The 18,331-nt window shown below is 41.9% G+C and overlaps 1 protein-coding gene across 2 annotated transcripts in view; it reads left to right on the top strand.

Annotated features, from left to right (window-relative positions):
- The window catches only part of phc2b (polyhomeotic homolog 2b (Drosophila)), a 43,778-nt gene that overhangs the window by 6,197 nt on the left and 19,250 nt on the right, over positions 1–18,331 (top strand). For both annotated transcript variants that reach the window (XM_037774439.1, XM_037774431.1), the window contains exons 2-7: positions 8,916–9,246; positions 11,112–11,264; positions 11,481–11,558; positions 12,089–12,250; positions 13,204–13,338; positions 14,307–14,601. In XM_037774439.1, coding sequence (XP_037630367.1) covers positions 8,974–9,246; positions 11,112–11,264; positions 11,481–11,558; positions 12,089–12,250; positions 13,204–13,338; positions 14,307–14,601 — 1,096 coding nt within the window. In that variant the 5' untranslated portion in view covers positions 8,916–8,973. The remainder of the gene's footprint in view (positions 1–8,915; positions 9,247–11,111; positions 11,265–11,480; positions 11,559–12,088; positions 12,251–13,203; positions 13,339–14,306; positions 14,602–18,331) is intronic.

Below are 18,331 nucleotides of genomic sequence, written 5' to 3'. Positions count from 1 at the left end.
ATGACTCACTGAGGGCTACAACGATTATTTTCATTGATTAATCTGACGATTATTTCAAAAATCGTTTTTTTTAAATATCAGAAAAACTGCCCTCGATTCAACATTTCACATCTTAATACAAACGTTTCATATTTCTCATATTCTAATTAATATTTTGAATTTTTGTACTTAAATTTCTTTACATATATTGTATTTACATTGTGGCATTATGTACATAATTTACATGTTACATACTCCTTTATTTTTATCTTTTACATTTCTTTATGCTTATACAAGAGCAACCGTAACGCCCAAATTTCCCCCTCGGGGATCACTAAAGTATTTCAGATTCTGTTTCTGAACATTGATGTCTTCAAGTTGCTTTGGCTTTCGAAACCAAGACTGATATACAATTTACAATAATAAAACAGAAATGCAACAAATTCTCACATCTGAGAATCTATTCATTTAAATTTCCAATAAATAAAGGATGACAAATCTGCTACTTATATTATCTGCATTTTCTGCGGAAATTTCAACCAGCTTGAACACTTTGTCCCTAAAACTGGATGAGTCTGGCAGGCAGATGCCTCATCTCCCCTGTGTGATTAGAAATAGGCTCTCCTCCCCAAAAAATAATTGAAAGCAGACGAACGCATCCAATTAATATATTCATCCCGTTAAAGGAGGAAATGATTTGCTGTTTTAAAGCGCTACGATGATTAATTAATCAGCTTGTGTTATTTCAGTTCAATTTGTCCTTGAGTTAGCTCATACGCCACCGTCACTTGACATGGTTTTGTTTCATTTTTCAAACTTTTTCAGATGAATCGTAATTAGCATGGAGTTGGTGTATTTTCAAGCAAACTTTTTAGTGCATTGGTTGGTGGTGTCTTTGATGTAGGAATCTAAAAGCAAGGCTCATATGGTGCTGAGACCATTTATTTTTATACCGCCCCCCCCAGAAGAGCTTGTTAGATGTCAGCGTTGTTAAAATTGATAATGAGCTTGAATGCATTTTTGAAGAAAATGTGCGGTTTATTTGTTTTAAAGCCCCTTGCTGGACCACCCCTTAGGGCTGGGCAATATATCGATATTATGTCAATATCGTGATATGAGACTAGATATCGTCTTGGATTGTGGATAAAATGTATAAAATAATCGTATTTGCCTTTACCTACTTAGTCATTATATCCACATTACTGATGATTATTTATCATTTCACATATTTTGTCAACCCTACAATATTGATGCAATATCTTTGTCAAAGTATTTGGTCAAAACTATTGTGATATTTGATTTTCTCCATCTCCATCGCCCAGCCCTACCAACTTAACGCCTGACTTCACTGTGACCGCTCTCTGTTTATTCTAGTATCTCATAGGTCCCAGGCTTTCAGATGTATCGGTCCGTCATATCAAACCAGAACCACCCCATTCCTCTATTTTTCCTCCTTGTTTTGCTCCCCCCCTCTGCTGCACAGCTCCGTCAGCCAACTGTGTGAGACCCGAGGCTCGCGTTTCTGGCTGCACCGCCAGCTAATCTATATGCTAATGAGAAGATAATAATCAATGAGGTTCATACATGAATGGCCCAAATCAATACCACATTGCAGCGGCAAACGATTCAAATGGCTACATTTCATACGGCCAGACAGTTGCGTGGCGTATTAATGTGGCGGGGCAGAGCATAAGTATGCCATTATCCTCTGGTTTTATCTCCCCTATTTCACGTCAACGAATTCTGTTGTCATTAAAGAGCGGTTTGAATTCAGCCGCAAAGCTATCCTGTTTCACTTTTCAGAGGGGATCGCAATTTTCTACTCTTGTTGTTTAGCATTTAATTTCCATAACTGCTATAAATAGGTGGTTTGATGCTTTACGGCTGCAACTTGGCCCGCCCCTTACTGATTCTTCTTCTCTTTAATGGTGCTGTTTTAGCAGGATTAGGGTAAATTTAGTTAAAGATTTACACCGCCTCACAACCAGCAGTTACTGGGTAATGGGCGTCTTGACGGATCGCTATTTTATTTTTTATTTTTTTTTACTCTCTAGCCTCGGTGTCAGCCTAGTCGCATAATTGATGATGATTACTGTCCTGCTAGTAAGATAATGGGTTCAATGTTCGGTCTGGCCATAAGTCACTGCTCCTGTCGGTCGCTGAGTGTTATGGTACAAAATTGGCCCACTTAGTGCTGCTGGTTATTTGTGGAAATGGTTTAAAAGCTCTCCTGTAGACCCTCAAATTGGAGGCACTGAAATGGAGCCTTCAGTTTTCAGCTGTCCAGACTAGGGCTGCAAAATTAATCCAAATTTTATCGAAATCACAATATGGCCTACTGCAATTCTTAAATCGCAGTATTTGTTAAAATCGCAATATTTGTTAAAGGCCAAATGTTTGTTAAAATACATGGTGTACACATCGTATTCTACAGACTTAAAAAAACATCTTTGTTTGGTACAGATTCTTGCAAAAATCTCACCATAATCATGTTAATATGTTTTTCAATGAAAATGAGAATAATTATGTAAAAATTCCCTCTAATATGGCAAACCATATCGCAATTGCAAAATCAGTCAAAATAATCGCAATCAGATATTTTCTCCAAATTGTGCAGCCCCAGTCCGGGCGCAGACTAAGCAAAATAAAGATGCTGTCTGTGATGAAATACCTTATTACCTTGGAATGACCTTAAAAAAATAATAATTTAGGTGATGATTACAGTCTACCTTATGTTGGAGGATTCATGCATCCTAAAAAAAAAAAAAATCAGTAGTCAGGCAGCAGCAGAGGGGGAGGGGAAAGACGGAGTAAAATCATTACCATCATCTTCATTAGAGAGGATCCTGCTGTCCAATCAGCACGCCGCTCCGCACGGGGATTCCTCAGGCACCCCGTTGGCTGTCGCTAGGATACCACATAATCAGGAGGCAGGCCGCGGCCTGGTTGGTGGAGTGGGGTGTTGATGCTGGGACGACGAGCTCGCTGTGCGTTGGGGGTAGATGAGAGAGTGCTGGGGGTTTGGATACAGCACGGAAAACACGCTTGCACGCGTTCATTCATTCACTCAGTCAGCCAGCAGCCACTCAGCCGGTCAGACAAAGAGGAGCAGCATCTTACAGGAGGACAGCACGCTCCCGAGGGGATGGGGCATCATACCCCTGCATCGCGTTGGGGGGGCCGGAGGAGGTAGGAGCACCAGGGTTAGGGGGGCTTTGTCTCAGCAGCAGAGTACCCCCTCCACACACACACACACACACACACACACACACACACACATTTCTCTGTGGATCTCCTGGCTATTAAAGCCATTATCACACATCAATCGATTAGTGCAGCGCTCTTAGTGGTGTTTCTAATGCGAGTTCTCCTACATGAGGACTGAGGGATGGATGCTGATGGAGGCTCCTGCACTTCCTCACTGTGATCTAAGCTCTGTAGAGACAGCCAGTCTGTCTGACAGTCTCTTAACAGCTCTCATCTTCCCGCAGGCTATGCAAATCCTCCAGACACAAATCTGACAGTCGGCTCTTGCGGTCTTGTAATGCCAGCACGAGCGGATCAATATGTTCTCTTGTGAGGAGCGCAAATTGTGTTGTTATGGTGTTGACCGGCTGTTTGCAACGCATTACAGGCTGCTGGCGCTGCTCTGATGTGCTCTCAAACACATGGGTACCAGGTTTTTTTTTTCTCCCAAAAAACCAGCTCAAAGCTTGATTGTAGATGTGAAAGTGGGGTTTAGGATTGGAGTGGAAGGGGGTGCAATGGAGAGCACCCCCCTCCACTGATGGATGGGTGACTCCTCTCAGAAAGACAGGGAATGAAGGCATCATTACCAGAGGGGATTCCCTCCCCTCTCCACACACACACGAGGAGGCAATGGGAAGCAGACTCTGGGATGTAGGCTAATGACGGCACACTGGCAGCGGCGGCGGTGCTTTGTTTACAACCAGAGAACCGCACTAGATTTCAGCTTTTTAATGCAGACGAGACATTTTAAATTCACGCCAGACACTGCTGAATGCAAACCCACGTTTCTTTGTTTTGGGGAATTTACAATTGACATATTTTCTATCAGTTGAGGCTCCATTTTGGGAGGGTTGGCTGGGTTTGTTATTCATGTTTTATTTAAATTGTCCTCATTTCATGGAATGACCCCAGACATTCTTGCTTAGAGAAAATTGTGTTGACAAGATTTCTTCTGTTTTTGCATGTCGAAGCATTTTTAATTGAAAAATGTAGGATATATTATTTGGGGCTGCAACTAATGATTATTTTAATTGGAGATTAATCCGTCTATTATTTTTCTAAATTTATCGTTTAGTTGTTTTGTCTATGAAATGTTGGAAAAGCCCAAGATGATGTCCTCAAATGTCTTGTTTTGTCCACCACTCAAAGATATTCAGTTTACTGTGGGGCTGGGCATTATATCGATATTATGTTAATATCGATATTCTGATATGAGACAAAATATTGTCTTCGATTTTGGATATTGTAATATGGCATAAGTGTTAAAATCTGCATTACAATAAGGTGATGTGTTTTTCTTCGCTACCAGACTATTTTAGCTGTTTTATTATTTGCACTTTGCCCTCTTAGTCATTATATCCACATTACTGATGATTATACATCCAAAATCTCATTGTGTAAATATTTTGTGAAAGCACCAATATTCAACCCTACAATATCGTTGCAATATCGATATCGAGGTTTTTGGTAAAAAATATTGCGATATTTGATTTTCTCCATGTCGCCCAGCTTAGTTTACTGTCATAGAGGAGTAAAGAAACCAGAATCAGAGAATTTTTACTTTTTTTCCTAAAAGAAAGTACACAAACTGATTGATCAATTATCAAAATAGTTGGTGATTAATTTAATAGTTGACAACTAATCGAGAAATCGTTGCAGCTCTAATATTATTAATACAGTAATTGCCTCATTCATGAGCATCTAATGTTTTAATTTCATGCACAAACAATTCTGCAAACAGTAAAACTCAAATTCCAGTTTTTTTTCTCATTAGTTTGCTCGAATATTTAGAGGTCTACTGCTTTTTCCATCTCAGTGAATAGTATTTGGTTTAATAAGATTGCAGATTTGTTTCCAAGTCTGCTTTGTAGCATAAGTGGGCAAGAGAGCTGTGCTTTGGCCCCTAATCCGTTCAAAAGAATAATGAGGAGGAGGAGGAGGAAATAGCTTAAGAATTGCAGCATGGCGGCAGCGTTGCCCCTTATTTAATTACTTCCATCACACCCTCTTTTCCACTCCAACCCATTTAAAATCCTCAAGCTGTTCACTCAACCTTCACCCCCCTCCCCACCTCCTGTATCTTAATGCTCACACCTCTAACCTCAAGGCTAGACATTCCATCCTCCCTGTTTTGGCCTCTCTTTTCAGCTCCGTTACATCAGCTGTCATGCTGTTTGAATCCCCCCACCACATAGTATAGTATACACACTCATTAATCCCTCCTCGTCCTTTACACGACCAGCATCTCAACTCCTCCTGTTCCGTTAGAGCTCTGCTTCATCAAAGAACTTTCTTCATATTCTTTTAACAAAACTTCACTGTTGCCTCCAACAAGGGAGGATCATTTCCCTCCTCCCATCCTCTTCACATCTCATCACCTGTCATGATGAAGCTCCCTCCATCTCATCCGTCTAGAGAGCTCTCTTGCTCCTGTGCTAATGGATAGCAGAGCATCAGGGGACCAACCTTTTAAAAGGCTTTTATAGACGGGTCCTAAATCACTCCTTCTTTTCTCCTCCACGCTCATGACTGACGAGAAGAAATGGAAGTCTGAGATACTTTATTTCAAAACTTAGTTTTAGCATACTACTTTTGTTTTAGCTAATTGTTGTTAGGAGAGACTGGACTCTGTGAGAGAGTCTAAGCAATAATTGGGCCTATACTTATATTAAAGGGGACATATCATGCTCATTTTCAGGTTCATACTTGTATTTTGGGTTTCTACTAGAAATTGTTTGCATAATTTAATGTTCAAAAAACAATATTTTTCTCACACTGTCTGTCTGAATTTACCTGTATTCACCCTCTGTCTGAAACGCTACGTTATTAGCGCCTATCTCTTTAAGACCCCCTCCCGAAAAAGTTCAGTCTGCTCTGATTGGCTTGTGAGATAATATGGTCCACCTTTGTGTAGGTAGTTCTCAAGCCGTGGCGATATATTCTAATGAGCCTGCACAAAGAACGTATATTGCCAAGAAGTGAAAGTCAATTGTTCGTTCCATCGCATAATCAGAGCCCAGCAGCAAAGCTACGCCTCCACCATTTTGGACTGAAAGTGACTACCGGACGCCAGTAAAACGTCCGCTTAAAAAGTGCTGTACACAAGTAAAACAAAATGATTTCTATTCTGTTGTCATATTCTACCGAAATGGCCTGTGTTGAACAATAAAATATTATAAATATAATAAGCGTTTTCAGTCCAAAATGGCGGTAGCAGCTGTTGTCAGAATAACACTGGACTTTCATCTCTTTGCTTATATACTGTTAGGTCTGCATGTGACATAGGAAGGGGAGCCAAATCTGAATGGCTTGTTGAATCACATGTTTTCTGATCCAGACAGCCCAAAAAAAACTGACTGGGTTGTTTTATTTCTCAGTTTGTGGGTTGGTAGACACTCCAGATACCCAAATGTATGAGCACAAGCACTGAAAAAGTGAGATTTTCAGGATATGTCCTCTTTAAAGTCAATGACGTGGTGTTTGTATGGTGGTTTTTGGGGCATTTTGATGGGAGTGGGAGTTTTTGTCATAGTCATTAGAACAGCTTCCGCTGCCTTCCCAATTAACTTGCACCAAATGCGTGTGTTCCTGTATGTGAACCGTTCCACTGTTTAAAATGTAATTTAGGGAGGCCACTAATGTTGGCCAGCCACTCTGCCTTTTATGTTTAATTCACTGGATTTCATTAGCTTCCCAAATTGCATTTTTGTGTGCTTCTCTAACCAGCTTTGTTTTGCCATGCCTCGGCCTCACTTTTTGTTTTCGGAGAATGAAGTCATACACTTTGTATGGTGTTTCAGAAACTGCCTGTTTCTGCCTGTAATCTTAGGACTGTGCAGGGGTAGTTTATCTGAACAGGCTCCTAAATTTAGATTTGATGTTATGAATTTGTGCATGAAAATAAACAGACTTCAAAAGAATCCTTCATTTCCCAGCTGACTGGTTCTCGTCCTACTGCAGATCTGTGTAATGCACTACTTAACTTTACTTTAGTATTTATACTGCAGTGAGTCCCTCTGCAGTGAGATAGCAGATCATTCTTTGGAAATAGCATAGTGATTCATGGGCTGCACGGTGGTGCAGTGCATAGCACTGTTGCCTCACGCCTCTGTGTGGAGTTTGCATGTGCTCCCCGTGTTAGCGTGGGTTTTCTCCGGGTTCTCCGGTTTCCTCCCACAGTCCAAAGACATGCAGGTTAGGTTAATTGTTGACTGTAAATTGCCCGTAGGTTTGAATGTTAGCGTGAATGGTTGTCTGTCTCTATGTATCAGCCCTGTGATAGTCTGGCGACCTGTCCAGGGTGTACACCACCTTCGCCCAATGTCAGCTGGAATCGGCTCCAGCCCCCCCGAATGGGATAAGCGGTTACAGATAATGGATGGATAGTGATTTATGAAAGTCAGGTAAATCATGGTATCATCATGGTAGATTGTATTCTGATTTGTATATTTCAGTAGGGATGTAATCGAGAACCGACACTTCAGTACCAAGTTGATGCCAAAATTCTGAAAATGTGACAGCACTCATTTTTCTACAGTATCGCAGGTACCATACGTCCTGGGGATCAGAAGTCGAGACTAACGGCGTCCCGTTAGTCCCTGATAATGCTACATTGTGAAGGAGGACACAGGAGGAGAGCTAGTAATGTTAGCTGTTAGCAGCCAGTAGGCAGCACGGTCCTGCTTGGCTAAATAACGGAGCTAACAGTTAACATACGGAGGTTGCTACATGATGAATTGTTCAGGCTCTATTCAGTAAAAATGAATATTGGGTGAAGGTAAATTATAACATCATCATATTGTGTTCAAATGTAATCTTGTCAAATTTAGTTTTTGGCGAGAAACTTGAGGCGGATCTTCAGGGATTAATAAGAAATTCACAAAAAAACAGTATGCAAACAGTAATAAAGGAGTGGATGTTGAAGATTGTGCAATTTATTGTTTAGTTTTAGTTTTTTACCGTGGTGCTGAATTGGTGTCGAGAATCGTGGAATTTCACTGGTATTGGTATCGGCTACTAAATTTCTTGGATTGTGAATTCCTAGAATCTTAGTGTAACTGAAGCTGCAGCGATTAATCGGTTAGTCAATTGACAGGCAACTGTATTTATTGGCAACTATTTTGATAATCGATTATTTGTTCCAGTCAATTTTCAAGCAAAAATGTCAAACACTCACAGCTTCCCCAACGTGATGATTTCATGCATCGCTTTGCCACGTTGGTAAACTGAATTTTCTTTGTTTTGTTTTTTTAGTCAAGTTAAACAAGCTAAATAGATCACCTTGAGCTGTGGGAAACTGTTTATTTTCACTATTTTGTGACATTTTATAGACAAAGATGAATCCATTAATGGAGAAAATAGTCTGCAGATTAATCGAAAAGGAAAGTTAGTTGCAGCCCTCTAAATCTTTGATCTCTGAAGTGTTCACACATGCTTTAACTTCCTTTATGATATCTTTATAAGATCAAATCTTTCTTGACATTTCCTATGTGTTGCTGCTCTAACATTTCCTTGACGTTGAGTTGCTCAGTAGCTGTCACATACAGCTGTAGTTTAGCTTCTGCTAATGAATGCAATCATTTCTTTTTGAATCTGATGAAATCCATTTAGTTTCTTTGGATCGGGTATAAAGAAAGTTCACAGTGTGGCATTTTTCTCATGTGCTCTCTCTCTTTTCCTCTCCTCAGGCACAGGAGAGCCATTCAGAAGAGCCGGGGGTCAAAGGTGAGAAGAGCAGAGGGCACCATGGAGAGTGAGCCGGGGGCCCCTGCCTCCACGGCCAACAGCACCGGGACCACCAGCACCACCTCCTCCGCCGCCGTCGCCGCCACCTCCTCCAGCACCATAGCTGCCAGCAGTAGTAGTACCTCTAACACTACTGCTACTACTTCTACCACTTCCAGTAGTGGTAGTAGTAGTAACACTAACAGTAGTGCCAGTAGTAGTGCTACAGTAGGAAGACAGACAGTGCCTCAGATATCTGTTTACAGTGGGATACCTGACCGACAAACCGTGCAGGTGAGTTTCTTGGTGTTGTGATGAAATTGTTGGATTGCCCATAAATTATCATACTTCCCTTCACTCTACTGCCCTCTGTTGGTGTAACATCATTTACTAATTGGCAAATGAATGAAGTAAATGAATGAAATAGGAGGCGTTTGTTTTCCTGATCAATGTACCGCTGAAGGACACTCCACTGAATGGTCATCTCACAGGATCTGTCCATGCTGAAGGAAGGAATTCTCTCTGTGCTTTAGTGCTCTTGACCCTTTGACACCAGGATAAGCCTCTTACACAGGCTTTTAACGTTTAGTGCTGATGCTTTGACAGCAGGGTTTTTGTTGTATTCAGCCTTCCTTTTCTTGTACTCAGCCCCGCCGACAATTACAAGGCGAACACTATTGTCACCATGCGGCCCTCTGACCATAAAGGACTGCTGGTCATTTATGGTCAGTGAGAGTTGTGTTGCATCTCTGCTACCCCCCTTTTTTAAGAAGGTGTGGGTCCGGATGCTTCTCTGACACTGTGGACCAACAGGTCAACATCCTCTGTGGTTACTTGGCAACCAGGAAGAGGGCACTTTTAGAGGTGAAGGGTGAGGAGAGTTGGTTTCAATGGTTTGGAGGTTCAGCTCTGTTATAATTGGGTCAAGGAGTCTCTTGCAGACAATGATTGAGGGATTGGGTTTATTTATGTCCGTCTGCTTGCAATGATCACAAGTTTTAGACATTTTTAAATTTTGGGGTTGTATGAGGTACTTTATCATAGTCAGTTTACTACCTACAGTAGATGACGGTCGGCACGCCCCCAGTTTGGAGAAGCAGACGGGACTTACCGCACGGAAGCAAAGCAATGTACCGCTGTGGACGGGGCCGGCACCAAAACATATTTTAGCCTCCTAAAAGAAAGGTTCACCTAAAAAAATCAATATCAGTTTAAGTGTACGCTATATTTAGAATATTTCCACCGCTTTACCTCGCCGTGAGGCAACCCTTTCCGACGGGGAACTGAAGCCATTATATCCATCTATGCTCTCGCCAAAGCCACCAGACTCCATTGAAAATAACTGTAATTTTACCAAAGCAGAACACGGGGGTTGCTGGTCTACCGCTGCCTCAATCAGTTAGTTTGTTTATGCTATTGTGTGACTTTGGTGAATCCAAACTAACCAAAGTTATACAAAAGCACAAAGTATCTAACCGATTGAGGCGGTGGTAGACCAGCATCCCCCGTGTTTTGCGATGGTAAAATTACAGTTATTTTCAATGGAGTCTGGTGGCTTTGGTGAGAGCATAGATAACCACTTCTGTTCCTTGTTCGAAACATAGACTGTATAGCTGTATCACAGAAAGGCAAACGAGCAAAAAATATTCCAAATATAGCGTACGTTTACACTGATATTGATTTTTTAGGTGAGCCTTTCTTTTGGGTGTCTAAAATACATTTTGCTGCCGGCCCTGTCCACAGCACTACATTACTTTGGTTCTGTGCGGTAACTCCTGTCTGCTTCTGCAAACTGGCGGCGTGCTGACCGCCATGTACTGTAAGTAATACATCCACTATGGATAAGTACCTCATACAACCCCACTTCTAAACACCCAAACTATCCCTTTAACTAGAGGTGTGTATCTCTCCCTCTCGGATGATATCTATCCTATCTAGTTTCACACTCTATGATATTACAAAAACAGTAAGTCATTCAAAGCCCACTCATTTCAACCATGATTTGGATTTAATATTGTTACTTTTTGTACTGGACTGTGGTTGTGTATCAATTGATATTCTGCTCTACACCCTGACATAATTTAATATATGCAAACACTCTTCTTTGGTGCATGTTGCATCACTCAACCAGCTCTGTCTCTGTCTGTGTTATTATGCAGGTGTTCCAGCAGGCGTTACACAGACAGCCTAACACAGCAGCACAGTACTTGCAGCAGATGTACGCCGCTCAGCAGCAACATCTGATGCTTCAAACCGCAGCCCTCCAGCAGCAGCACAACCTCAGCGCCGCTCAGCTCCAGAGCCTGGCTCAGGTCAGCAAACGGCCACTGCATGAAGGAATCATTCTCACAGTGTAAAGATGAGGCTGTCATTGTTGATCCCCTCCAAGTAGACATGTTTCAGGAAGTGTTAAATCTCTCTCTCTCTCTCTCTCCCTCTCTCTCTCTCTCTCCCTCCTCTCTCTCTCTCTCTCTATCTATCTCTTTCTCTCTCCTCTCTCTCTCTCTCTCACTCTTGCTGTTTGACAGGCCAGTATCGCAGCTGGCCGGCAAAGCTCCTCACAGAACGGCACTTCATCCCAGCAAACAGGATCAACTCAGGCTACGGTACGTACAGTTTTTCGTGTTGGGCCTGTCTCCGAAGAGCTTCTTAAGTTGAAGTTATCGTCGTCCATTAGATTATCATGGAACTAAGTTGATTTTAGCACTGAGAGATGCTTTGAGGGAACTGGACGCCACACTAGCTGTGCTACTTCTCTATTGCTATGGAGGAGATTTAAATGTGTTTTGGCAACAATCAGTAGTAAAAATGTTCACACATTTTTTGATGTTGTATATTTGACATGTTTAAAGGAAACCGGTGTGTTGATGTAGATCAGAGACTGTATATAAAGATGGATGACATGACAGGTCCATAAAAGTGAGGCCAAAACATCTTGATCGCCCCCTGGTGGCTGGCTGCAGTATAGGTCATAAATCCCGCCTCCTCCATGTTAGTGGATGGGACATGGGCCTAACTAACTTTTGTACAGCGGGAGGAAGTGGAGACGCGCTGTCCATCTTTATATACACTTTATGATCTAGAATGAGTAAAGGAAGTGTATGACCTAATTATCCTGTCCATCTTCTCCCCGTAGATCAACCTGACCACCTCCCCGGCAGCAGCTCAGCTGATCAGCCGGGCCCAGAGCATCAGTTCCAACCCCACCAGTATTTCCCAGCAGGCTGTTCTGCTGGGCAGCCCATCTAGCCCCACGCTCACGGCCAGCCAGGCACAGATGTACCTACGTGCACAGATGGTGAGACTGCAGACACAAGGAGCATAGCCACTGGCACATGTACATGAGTGTGCATATATGCATAAATACAACCCTCACACACACACACACACACACACATACTGCTTGAATAAATAAGCAGTCACCAGCTCATATTCTTTGTGTTGTGCATGTATGCCTACTCTGTTATAGTGCTTTATGCTCATTTTGCCACCAGAGGAGGGTCAGAATAATCTGTCGGGCCCCAAAGGGCTCGTTACAAACACAGAAGGGAATGTCTTGAATGGACGTGCAAGCCCAGAAAACAATTTTTTGGGCATCACAGGTGTTCTCTCTGCTGTAGCTGTAGGTTCAGTTGTTTTAAAAAAGAGTTGCTGAAGGAATATAATAGTCTTTATTGGCCTATTTTGCAGCTGGTTGTGGGTAAGCTGTCGGTTTCGACTTCATCAGTTGTGCAGCTGGCACGCAGACTGTTCCTGCCACCTCATTATGACTCAAGTACACCGCATTGTCAGATGTGTGTGATGCTTCTGGCAGGCAGCGAAAACACATTTGTTAGTTTAGATTGCCTTTTTTTTCCTGGTTTAAATTGGTGCATATGATTCGTATTAAGCCCTGCACATGTATACATTTCCTTTTACTTGCTTGTTTTTCTACACACACACACACACACACACACACCAATTAGAGGTTCAGTTAGTGTATTCCAAACTAACTGTTTTATAAATATGTTTTGTTTAAAGATACAAATTAAATGTCTGACATTATGTAGTTTTCATGGCAAGAAAAAGATCAAAATCTTTGCACATTCTGAACAGGGTCCTTTAGCTTAATCATAATGGCCTCATTACTACACAATCATTGCTATACAATCATTGCTTTGCTTCTTTATTGGAGATTAAATTACAATCCAATCCAAGAAGCATTTTCTGGCTGATCCAGTTCTTCTTTGTTGTGTGTTTGTTGTGGTCCAGGCCCAGCAGAATAACCTGGTGCAGGTGGCGAGGAGCCTGGGCCGAGCTGTTCCTCTGTCCCCGCAGCTCATCTTCACTCCAACGGCCACAGTGACGGCTGTCCAGTCAGAGAGCTCCACGCAGGCCTCCTGTCAGGTAGGTTGTTTGACAGATATAATAACTAGGGCTGTCAATCGATTAAAATATTTAATCGCAATTAATTGATTGCATGATTGTCCATAGTTAATGGTGGTTAATCAAAAAAATGAATCGCACATCTTTTATCTGTTCAAAATGTACCTTAAAGGGAGATACGTCAAGTATTTAATACTCTTATCAACATGGGAGTGGGCAAATATACTGCTTTATGCAACGTATGTATAAATGTATTATTGGAAATCAATTAACACAAATCAATGACAAATATTCTCCAGAAACCCTCACAGGTACTGCATTCAGCATACAAATATGCTCAAATCATAACATGGCGAACTGCAGCCCAACAGGCAACAACAGCTGTCAGTGTGTCAGTGTGCTGACTTGACTATGACTTACCCCAAACTGCATGTGATTATCAAAAAGTGGACATGTCTGTAAAGGGGAGACTCGTGGGTAGCCATAGAACCCATTTTCATTCACATATCTTGAGGTCATAGGTCAAGAGACCCCTTTGAAAATGGTCATGACAGTTTTTCCTCGCCTAAATGTAGCGTAAGTTTGGAGCGTTATTTAATGTCCTTTCCAACCATCTAGTACGAATTTGCGTTAACACGTTATTATCGCGTTGACTTTGACAGCCCTAATAATTACAAACTTTTATTAAAAGTTAACAATCTGGACTTGATTCCTCTGGTCTAAACAAATTCAAATGCAGAGGCAATTGTAACATTTGGAGCCTTCAAGAAACTTGTTTCAGTGACTTTGACTCCTGCACATCACAATCCTGCCATTTCACATCATCTAGATGTGAAATAGCAATGAATGGTTGAAAACTAAAAAGTAAAGTACATCTTCATTCATTTTGTGATAAACACAGTCCTGACAAACTAATAATATCTGCTCCATTAACCCACTTTGTGAATCTGCCTGTATCAATAATCTCCCATCATCTGTTTCTCTCTCAGAATCAGGTCCAGAATCTGGCCATCCGTGGCCAGCAGGTGGCGACCACGTCCTCCTCTCAGACTCAGACCCTGCAGGCTCTCAGTCTGAAGCAGAGCCCCGTGCCCATTCAGCCTGCCTCACTGATCAAGAATCCCAGCCAAATGACGCACACCTCCACAGGAGGGAAGGCCAGCTCCTCGGATGGCTCACATGAAGCAGGGAAGAAAGGGGACAGTGTGGCGGTCACAGAGGTCCGAGCTATAAACATGAGCCGCAACGTCACAGCCATCAGTGCTCAGCCTCTGATCGCTCCAGGTGAGTGGAGTCTGACTGCAGCCTGAAAAGTTTGAATCATGTTAAAGTCTGAATCAGGGTATTAGAGCGGAATCATACAGTCAAGTAATAACTTGATAATGACTAATTGATAAATTGTCTTTTTTATGGACAAATATCTTGAATTCGCCACTTCCAGCTTTTCAGATGCTGCTTTTCTACTTCTTATGTGAAGGCAAAGTGAATATTTTTTTATTTTGGACTGTAGGTCAAACAAAATTAATTCAAACAATTTAAAGACCTCACTTTTGCCCTGAGGAAATTTGAATAGGCTTTTTTCACCGTTTTCAAATTGTACATAGTCCAATCAGCTGATAATGAAAACTATCGTGAGATGCAGTCCTAATGGGTAAAAAACATAAATGATGGTTAGATATTCAGACTGAAGTCAAAAAGTGCCTAAAAATTTCACTTGGATCAGAATATTCAATAGGTGCGTACTTTTGAAGGTACTAAATGTGAGATTGGGAGCGTTTCTATTGCCTCTGCATGGCTCTCAACATAGCGACAGCTGAGCTGGCGGCTCGTAGCTAACGGTGCTAACAGCGCTAACAGTGAAAACTACGGCAACAGTTCTGACAGAGCTCACTGTGTTAACCTGGGGGGGGAACCGGAGGGTTGGTGCTACGCTTCCACTGATCGGGACGACGTTATCAGTTGTAACTGCCAAATGAGAGCAGCGCAGAGCAACGGTCGTGAGCTCGCCAGTGGGGCACGCACACATGCACTAAAAGGTACGCGTGGCCGGCCCGGATATGTAAACAAAGCACGTTGAAGATCTGATTTCAACACACACAGAGGGAGAGTGACTTCATTCTCTGCTCAGGTAGACCTTACTCCTCTACATCTTTACATAGCAAATAGTTGTTTGATGCTATATTGATGCTCTGGATATCGGTACAATTAAGTATTTTTAGCCATGCTAGTCAAGCAAAGTCAATTTTATTTATATAGCCCAATATAAAAATTTGCCTCGGAGCTGGCAGCATGAAGGATGACAAATTCTGTCTACCACTAAAGTATCTCAACAACTAATGGATGGATTGTCGCGAAAAGGGAGTAATAAAGTTTGCCGTCTTGGTTCGGCGCCTCCATGCTGTTGTTTCATAAATATAGACGCAACTCTACCCGTTCCGCACGACGTGATTGTTTGATGCCTTTTATTTGGGATGCGAAAGCTTTGAAAAATCAACCTTGTTCGGCCGCGTAATATTCACATTCTGTGTGAAAGTATTCATGACAAAAACAACGGTTCGAAAAAATATATTAATGTACGAATTAATCACACAAAAAAATGCTGCTGGTGAAAACTTCAGTTTGTCCAAGATTTTGGTTTACGACCAAAAATGAATGACATTCCCATCATCCTCTGCCGTACTTTGTGTTTTGTGCTAATTAGCAAATATTAGCTTAACATGCTAAACTAAGATGACGAAGCTAGTAATTATTATACCTGCTAAACATTAGCATGTTAGCATTGTGATCGTGAGTATGTTGCCATGCTGATGTTGTTCAGCCTCACAGAGCTGCTAGTGTGGCTGTACTGTAGACTCCCCACTGGTTACACAGCTAATGGCATGTATGTTCAATGTAAACAGTCCACTTTGTGTTATTTCTGTACAGACACTGACACTCAATATGCAGTAGGAAGTTTCATTTTCATTTTTTGCGAGCAGATAAATGAAACTGCCAAAGTGCCTGTCAGCTGCTGCGTGCTTCTCTTCTGAAACAGATGTCCATTTCAAACCTTGAAAACAGACCGGCGGCTTCAGGCAGCTGTCATTTATACGGCAGAAATGTGTTCTCGTGTTTATGGTGAGATCAGATGAGAAAAGAGTTTTTACACTTTGAGCTTTTAATAGCTTTCTCTGAGCTGTGAGTGTGTGACATGTCGGGGCCTGCATCATAAACCCAGTCACTCAGTAAAGAGGTGAAACCAGCCGTATTACAGACAGACACGGTGTGTTGGGCTGTGTCTGGAACAGTCGAGCTGCTGCTTTGTGAACTAGAAGCTGTGAAGGGCACACTGCCACGCTGGAGTCTTTCTGAACCACATATTGTGTAATTGAAAGTCAGCAGCTGTTTTTCTTTTTTTCTTTTTGGTGTGAATGGTTGTGAATATGCCAGCAGAACAAGCTGATTAAATCACATTTAGTCCAGTTTGTTTGCAGGATAAGCCCCCTTCAGATGCATTATCACATTATTTAAAGAGGGTCCTGATAAAACATCACATTTCATAAAAGTTAGTTTATTTGAGCAACACTGCAGTACACAGTGTTAATGCGTGCTATTGTTTTTATCTGCCTATTCAGATGTGTGTGTATGTTTTGAGCGTGTGTGTGTGTATGTATGTGTGTGGGGGGGGGATTATCTGAGCGTGTCAGTGCACAACTGTGTCTTGCTTTGTTGCAGTAATGGATTCACACAAAAAGAAAGGGAGGATGGAAGCTGGAAATCTGGCTGCATGCTGTCTGGAAAAATTAACATGGGTTGCCATAGCAGCAGGCCATGAGGGACAGGTGTGCACATGAGGAGATGCCGGGGAGTTAATACACTGCGAATCAGGAGAAAGAGACGCTGTTTGGATGGCTGTTGATGGGATGATTCAGATTAGGATAAAAGCTTGGATGCAACTTCACTGTGACTGAGTCATTATGCACTTTGATTTACAACGTAAAACCAAGGAAAACTTTCTGTCTCTTGTAAATCCAAAATGTCGCCAACTGCTTTGATGATTGATGTTTAGTGTTTTCTTGTGGCCATAGACTGTATACAAGAAATGGACGTAATCACCGTGACGTCACCCGCTGGTTTGTGGACTGCCGTTTGGAAGCCTTGAGTTTGGCATTTTGGTCGTTGCCATCTTGGTTTCTTTGAACCAGAAGTGACACTTAAATACAACCGAACGCTGAGTAAGACATTTTCAGGTGACCAAAATGTTATGACCAGTGGGCATCCTCCGGGTCTGACTAAGTGAAGCCAATGCTGAAGTGCCTTTAAATTTATTACCTTAGTAAATATTGTAAACATGAGTTTATGGTCTCAATCGCTAGTTTCAAGTCTTCTTCAATACAGCATGATGTTCATTTAGTAAATTATTGTCCCATTTAGAGACAAATAGACCATAAAGCAGGGTCTGTTTTAAAAAAAACAAAACAAGATGACGACGGCCAAAATGCTGAACTCAAGGCTTCAAAACGGCAGTCCACAAACCAATGGGTGACGTCACGGTGACTACGTCCACTTCTTATATACAGTATATGTTTGCAACCAGAGGAGTCGCCCCCTGCTGGCCATTAGAAAGAATGCAAGTTTAAGGTACTTCCTCATTGGCTTCACTGCTCAGACCCGAGGTTGCCCACTGGTTGTGGCTAATAGACGGTACGGACCTGTAATTTAGCTTCAGGAAACCAGAGGTTTTGCTGGTGGTTGGTAAGTTCACACCCTGTCCATAATAGCCTTGGCTTTATGAGTAGATATAATTAGTTGTGTCTAATTAGAGAGTATTTTTTCACTTGTATTGGGTTAATTGTGGACTAAGCCTGCATTACAAGTATAAGTAGTCCAAATAATGACAAAACCTCATCTTTAATCTTTAATCTCACTTACTGAGTCATATTAACCGCTAATTTGTATGCACTTGACTTGAAGGCAAGATAAAACTACGGAAACACATTTGATAGATAAGATGCCAACAAAGAGGCTCAATAAT

The sequence above is a fragment of the Sebastes umbrosus genome, chromosome 1 (assembly GCF_015220745.1).
Source record: "Sebastes umbrosus isolate fSebUmb1 chromosome 1, fSebUmb1.pri, whole genome shotgun sequence".
Taxonomy (NCBI): Eukaryota; Metazoa; Chordata; class Actinopteri; order Perciformes; family Sebastidae; genus Sebastes; species Sebastes umbrosus.
The sequence above is the reverse complement of the archived record's forward strand: the minus strand, read 5'-3'. Positions and strand labels throughout refer to the sequence as shown.